Raw genomic sequence first — 7,334 nt, forward strand, 5'->3', positions numbered from 1 at the left:
CAATTTGCATTCTCTTCTGAAGTTTCACTTATTCCCCACAACATTACTTGTACCGTCTATTGTGTTTTTTTTTGTTAAACCCATCCCGGTGAAATAAGTAAGTATAGAAATTATGGTTATGAATTTTTCTGTATTATAGTTTTTATAGAAACCCATGGGAGCATTGTTTTTTTTTCGTTTAGAGCAAAAAGAGATAATATATTCATAGAGGTGGCAAGTTATTAGGGGAACATGCTTAAATTCTTAAAGCCAAGCCCAGTACTACTCTCTATCTAATAGCCACACTCGGTTGAGCGCCCCCAAAAGCAGCTTCATGTCTTCAAAAGCCAACAAGGCCACATTAAAATAGCTTATGCGAGTACCATTAAAGATTCAGCAGTTCTTCGATTTGGATTGGAATAGTTGGCAAATTGCCAAAAGAGAAGAAGCCTCTTCGCTGCAAGCTGGGTTTCAGTTCTCTTTCATAATGTTCTACAAAAGTGTAAAGTTTAGTTGGCTGTTGATCTTAGCCTGATTTCGCAGCCTACTTTGATAAACTAATTTGCTTTTAACATAACTTATTTTCATTAGTACAAATATATGGCTCATGCATTTACATATTTGTTAAGAATTCATCAATAAGCTTTCTTCAGATGCAATTTAGGGCATTTTTGTACTGATAGCCTGATACCACTACTTCGTGTGTTGACTCGCAGGTTGATTCTACTGCGATCAATTAGTGTTTTTATATGGAGAGTAATAATGATAGTGGTACACCTAGTTGTAACTCTAATCTTAAGGTATGTATATTGGTTGCTAGCATATCTTCTTTTTACTGCTCCATCTGATTCATAACAAGTATTGTGGTTTTAGTTCAAATTTGATCTAAAACATGGATATTTATTATGGATCGGAGGGAGTACTACTTACGGTGACATATGCAAGTGTTCATGGTTTCTTTTGAGTCAAAGATCACATAATCATGTCCAAACATTTTTTTATTTCTCGGAAATTATTCTATCATTCTTTATTAGATGTGGGAAGATCTTCAGGAAATAAATAGTCATTAGTTCATTTTAGGCACTTTTCCAATACTTCCCATCTTAAGCAGAATATTTGGTGTACAGTTAATATTATAAGTGTACAGCAATACATTACTATTGATACTAAATATTGTGTCTTAACTATAGTTTGAATGACAATAGTCTGAAATGATTAAGCCGAAATATGGCACTAAATAGTGGAATTTCTTTCGTCAAGCAGAATATACATTTTATCTTTTGGAAAATAGACTCTTTTGGTGATTATATTTCTCCAGTATTATCCCTTTGTACCTAGCTACAACTTAAAAGTTAAACTGCAATATCTCATTAAGAATTTGCCCATAGTTTTAAACTATTATTTTCATATGCATGGTATTATTTATTTGTTATATCATTGTCACTAGACTCTTTTTGCCGGGAATTGAGTTTTTTTCTAGATATTGATTATTTTTCTCCCACCTTACATTCTTTTTTTTTCAATGCAACTATTTTTCTGTGGCTGTGTTTTTGTAGGTTCACAGCTCAATGTGCAGTCAGTTGACAATGATGTTGGATAAAGTTACTTCTATTCTTCCATCAATAGAAGCTGCTCAACCAGGATGGAGAGCGGGCATAGAGGAACTATGCAACCTATACAGCACAGTTGACAAAGGGAAACTTATTATCCAGAACTGCATTGAGTGTAGTAGTTTGTATTTGGTATGTTACATTTTTTGATGAAAATTAATGCCAAAAAATTTATAATATTATTTCTATTTTATTTATTGGACCTTTTGCTCGGTAAATATGGTTTCCTTGTTTTATTTCATTTATTTGGAGGAGTCTCCTTGGTTTCTTAAGTATTGCTTTTTGATATTGAGTACGCATATCCCAGGCTATTACAGGAGAAGCAACGGCAATGCGATGTGAAAGGATTAAAAACTCTGTGAGAAGGAGCTTGTTCCTGATTCAGAATATGATCCCATCCCTGTTGGCTAATCAGGCTAGTTTACTAAATTTCATATGTCGCTTCATTGCAGGCAAACTTTTTCTACATTGATCATTACTAGCTACATGTTTTCATTTCTAGTAATGGAAGAGATTAATTCACAGGGAATCATTTGTGTTGGATTAATAATAAAATTGTAATAGTGTAATGATGGTAAATTTTCATTTACAAATTTCAAGCATGGTCTACAGAACTTTCAGTTACAACTAATTGCATTTATTACTAAGACAATATGAAGAGTGGTGTTTTGGCACATGGCCGGGAGCGTATGCTCCCTCTATTAGTTTTTTTGCGGGTTGCTCCCTCTATTTGAAATGCATGTTACACATATTTTGAAATTTTTAAAAAGTTACATCTTCACGTGCTACGCGCTCACAAAGTCTTGTCGTGTGGCATGTGTAAAAAAGACAAAATTCAATGCTAAAAATAAGGCTTTTCAGAAGATAAATTTTCTCTTTTTACATAGAACACACAAAATATTGGTTCCTCACAAAACTTGACGAATGTTCATATATTGTGGAGATGTACACGCAGAAATTTTTGTCAAAATTTTTCAACATTTTGAAATATATGTTTTTGGTATAGGGAGCATTTGCACCGGGAGCCAAATTGAATTTCCAGACAATATGGATCTTGCAGATTTCAAATATTATATTTACACCTGACTACTTATAACAGGTAGTTGATATCCATGATGATCTCCGAGATATGAAATTCAATGTTGATCCAGCAGAAGAGGAAGCTGGCAAAGAGATATTGAGGATGCTTCGTCAGTCGGATGCAACACTGGAACTTGAACGGCAGACATTCCTTCTAGCATGTTCAAAGTTAAATCTGACAACACCAAAAGATATCTTAGTTGAAAGACGCGCAATAAAGAAATTACTGAATAAGATCAATGGCAATGATCCCAAGAAGGAAGGAATCCTTAATTTCTTCATGTATCTAGTCAGGACGTACGGAAAGGAAATCAAGCCTGAGATAGGTGCAAACAATGAAATGGTGAATACTGCAAGTCGAATGATATGCACAAATTCAATTGCTACTGACAACAGTACCCCTCACAAATGCATTCCAGACACAAACTCTAGTACTGGGCGATATGAAGATCAGAATAAATTTACAGGGCTTGATACACCACCTACAGAGCTCTGCTGCCCAATATCTATGAAGCTGATGTGTGATCCAGTGATAATAGCCTCTGGGCAAACCTACGAAAGAGAAAATATAGAGAGATGGTTCAGTAAAGGATATGATACGTGTCCTAGGACACAAGTGAAGTTACAAAACTTTATGATAACTCCAAATACTTGCATGCAGGCTGTAATCTACAACTGGTGCAAAGATCACAAGCTTGAATGCACTTATTTGCCTGAGCTGTTTCATGATTACTCCCTACCAAGTTTGCATGATATATCGGTGCCTCTAATAGCTGACAGAAACAGAGACTACATGTTTGAGCATAGCAATTCATCATTTTCATTATCTGGTGCTAGTTACGTATCATCCCCAGTAAGGGAAACAGATGTGTCAAAGGCTAGTTTTACCCACTCTCTATCCAGTTTGCACGATATCTCAGTGCCGCTAATTGTTGAAAGAAACACAGATTACATGGACGATCCTAAAAGTTCATCGTTTGCACCATCTGGTTCTAGTTACATATCATCCCCTCCGAGGGTGACGGGTGTGTCCAAGACTAGTTTTGCTCAGCTATATTCGAATGCCAATTGCCAGTTGTATTTGTCCTTCTGCAACTTTGATGAGAAAATGTTTCTAAATTTCTTTCATGAGCTCTCTGTGCTTCCCGTGGAACTGCAAAGGAAGGCTATAGAGGACTTGAAAAATATTCTGAATGGTGAAAATCAGATTTGGCAATATATGCTCTCGAACGGATTTATAGAAGCATTCCTTCAATTTATTAATAATGACAATGTCAGATACACATTGCAAGCTCAGAAAACTGGAATTCAGTTTTTTCTTACGTTTCTTTGCAGCAGCAGGTATGCATATTTATATCACCTCCCAGTCTCTCTTGTTTATTTGGTTCAACTAGTTCCATGCATGTTCCAGATACAAGGAGTTTTCTCTCCTATAATTTTACAAAGGAGTAAGGTTAATATAATATCTATAATTTCAGTTTTTTTTACAATAAAAGGGCTTTGGCCTGATGTTAAATGTAATTACTAAAACAAACTGCTCACGCTATATATAAACAGCTGTGCTGGGGAACCCAGCTAACATTTTATTTTTGTTTATGATTCAGTGAGTATTTGTAATATTTAGTTTTCCTTTTCATCCAGGACCAGAATTATATCTACTAACTGGAGTACTAGTGAATCAGTACTGCAGTTGATTTTATGGCTCCTTGATTCCGAGTTGAAGCTGGAAGCTTTGCTAATACTTCACGAACTGCTGCATCAGCCAAGTTGCCGGGGATCCCCTCTCATGGCCTCTATTGTGGCTCCTTCAGTGATTGGAGCTTTGGATGCCGGAGACACCGAGTGCCTGGAGCTCGCTCTTCAGATAATCTGCGAGCTCTCATCCAGCAGTGATATAAAATCTCTACTTACTTCTTCAGACATAATCACAAAGCTGTCGACAATGCTCGGTGAAGGAAACTTGACAGAGCACTGCCTGAAGATCTTACGGAACCTATGCGATGCGAAAGAAGCCGCCGATCTTATCATCCGATCAGAAGATTGTCTTGGCTCCATTTCAGATCATCTAGACACAGGAAGCCGCGAGGAACAGGAGCATGCGTCTGTTATACTCCATAAAGTGTTATGTTCCCGCAGCACCGAGGGTTGTGTTCTTGTCACAAGGGAAGGTGTCATCCCTGCCCTTGTTGATCTGTCGGTGAATGGGACTGAGGTGGCAAGAGCATCTTCAGCCAGGCTGCTCCGACTCCTGACAGAATCAGGGCTAAGTCCTGCTGCTGATGGTGTAATAGAAAGCTCGCCCAATGGCTCGATTTGCAAACAACCGATATCCAAGTCAGCTCGGTACATCCCAAGAAAGCTCAACATTTTCTCCAGACCTAGGTCACCATTCGTTAGCTCTCGTCTGAGAACTTTGTAAATCATGTACTCCCTCCGTCTCTAAAAACCTGTCACAGGTTCAATGATTCTAGACACACTTTAGCCTACATTTTGCGTCAATCGGCGACAAGTATTTATAGCCAGAGGGAGTAACAGTGATATCTAGTAGTTGATCGAAATTTTCGCCCCCCTATATTAATATAGCAACTCTAGTAGACTAGTAGTGCTAAGATGAAATGCTGGATGGGGTTATTTTTTGACCCACATGTATTTCACTAGAGTTTTTAGTGACATTTACCTTTAGTTTTATTTAACATCAGTTGCTCCCAAAAATGTTGTATGCCATATACACAATATGCCAAACAAGACATGAAAGAGATAAGGCAGTGTTTGGATGCACAGAATTCAACACTGAATTCAATTGGCAATGGAAAACCAAATCAACGATTTCAATGGAATACCATAAAACTTGTTTGGATGCGCATGGTATTCGTTTGCAGAATCAAAAGATCAATGGAATTCTAAAACCTGTTTGGATGCACATTGTGTAGAATTGAATATTTTTAACTTTAAACAATATAAAACTTTGTAATATGAATGAAATATACACATATATATTAGAATGTTATTTATTTTTCACATAATTACCTTTTTCTTCTTTCCATTTTTCTTTTTTCCTTTTATTTCCCTATTCTCTTTCCAAAAGGCAAATCGGCCAAGGCGAGGAAGAAGGGGGCCAGGGGCGGCGGCGAGGCCTGCCGGCAGGTAGCGGCGGGTGGCGGCGGCGAGGCCTGCAAGCAGGCAGCGGCGGGTGGCGGCGGCGAGGCCTGGAGGTAGGTGGCGGCGGCGAGGCAGGCAGGCAGCGATGGGTGGCGGCGACGAGGCCTGCAGGCAGGCAGCGACGGGTGGCAGCGGGGAGGCCTGGAGGCAGGCGGCGGGTGGCCCTCACGGCGGCGGCGAGGCCTGGAGGCAGGCGGCAGCGACGGGTGGCCCGGTGGCGGCGGTGAGGCCAGGAGGCAGGCAGGCAGCGGCGGCAGCCCGAGGCCAGGGATGGGGAGGGAGGAGGCTGGCCCAGCAGCGGCGGGTGGCAGCGGCGAGGCCTGGAGGTAGGCGGCGGTGGCGGAGGGGCCCTACTCCGGCTCGCCGGCCAAACGCCCGCTCCGGCTCCATGGGAGGGAAGGAGGCGCAGGAGGGGACTCGCGGGGACGATGGGCGCAGGCAATTCCGAGCAATACAGAGCTCTAGACCTCTGAATTGAAGGGGCCAAAAAATACACATGCGGGTGGGGGGCTCGGAATTGAGCCCGAATTCCACAGCCCAATTCCAAGCGCAACCAAACAGCGGAATTGGCCTTTTTGGACCTCAATTCCAATTCCGAGCCCCAATTCCATGCAACCAAACACAGCATAAGTGTTCAGTGGTCTCATTAGAATCACATAAGCAACATTTTTTACACCCCTTACTACAAAAAAATCCCCTCTTACCCAGCGGATTTTTTGGACGGGCGGATGAGCATTCTCAGAGAACAAGGCCGGCGGACAATTTTACACTGTGATCTGGTCGATACCGGCACAAAATTTTCCTCTGGTAGGTGTCATAGAAGAGCGGCACTCTTTTATGCCGCAGTAGAGGGAAGGAGGCATTAGCGTGCATTGTAACCTCCGTTACTTGTGGGTCCCATGATTGAGAATGGTCAACCATACCCTGATGACTGGCTAGGCTTGTCTCACTTACTAATGTGGCCCATCTAGCCGGATCTTGGTTTTATATCTCGCAATCTACACAACAACCACCAAGCGGCGGAGGAGACTCTCGAGGCGCCCGACGGCGAGGTAGAGGAGCGCCCGATGGCGACACGAAGATGCAACGTCAACGTACTGGAGGTGGATTTGTAAGTTTCTCATTTTCGTGCAGATCCAATTCGAGTTTTTTTTTCGTGGATCTATTTTGGTACTTTGATCCCACAAAGAAAATTTTATGGTTTTCTGATTAGAGCGTACCACGGTGAATCTATGATTGAGAGTGGAACGGCATTCACTACAAGAAAAGTTGCCATGGCCGACGAAGTTGAAGTCGCGCCGTGGTTGCTGGTGTACCATGGCCGACGATTTTTGGTCCCTCCGTGGTGCATGTCAAAACTTTTTTTTTCTCGTTTTTGAGGCCACCTAGCCCGACGAAAGCGGCCAAAACGTCGCGTATGGTGGCCCGGGACGTGGTGCATCTCGAAATCTCGGGTTCGCCGGCCGAGTCAACGCAAATCCGCACCGCCGAGGGATGTAGGGCCCG

At 41.5% G+C, this 7,334-nt stretch overlaps 1 protein-coding gene across 1 annotated transcript; it reads left to right on the forward strand.

The window, feature by feature from the left end:
• Window positions 1–619: 619 nt before the first annotated feature.
• LOC124687588 (U-box domain-containing protein 5-like) lies at window positions 620–5,359 on the forward strand. Its single transcript, XM_047221395.1, has 5 exons — window positions 620–779; window positions 1,536–1,721; window positions 1,897–2,004; window positions 2,689–4,010; window positions 4,311–5,359. The coding sequence occupies exons 1-5, from the start codon at window positions 729–731 to the stop codon at window positions 5,086–5,088; spliced, it is 2,445 nt and encodes an 814-aa protein (XP_047077351.1). The 5' UTR covers window positions 620–728; the 3' UTR covers window positions 5,089–5,359.
• The last annotated feature ends 1,975 nt before the right edge of the window (window positions 5,360–7,334 follow it).

The sequence above is a fragment of the Lolium rigidum genome, chromosome 1, assembly GCF_022539505.1.
Source record: "Lolium rigidum isolate FL_2022 chromosome 1, APGP_CSIRO_Lrig_0.1, whole genome shotgun sequence".
NCBI lineage: Eukaryota > Viridiplantae > Streptophyta > Magnoliopsida > Poales > Poaceae > Lolium > Lolium rigidum.

Coding starts and splice junctions, on each gene's coding strand:
- LOC124687588 (XM_047221395.1), top strand. CDS start 729: ATGGAGAGTAATAATGATAGTGGTACACCTAGTTGTAACTCTAATCTT. Junction 780..1,535: donor GTTGTAACTCTAATCTTAAG/GTATGTATATTG, acceptor GTGTTTTTGTAG/GTTCACAGCTCAATGTGCAG. Junction 1,722..1,896: donor AGTGTAGTAGTTTGTATTTG/GTATGTTACATT, acceptor CGCATATCCCAG/GCTATTACAGGAGAAGCAAC.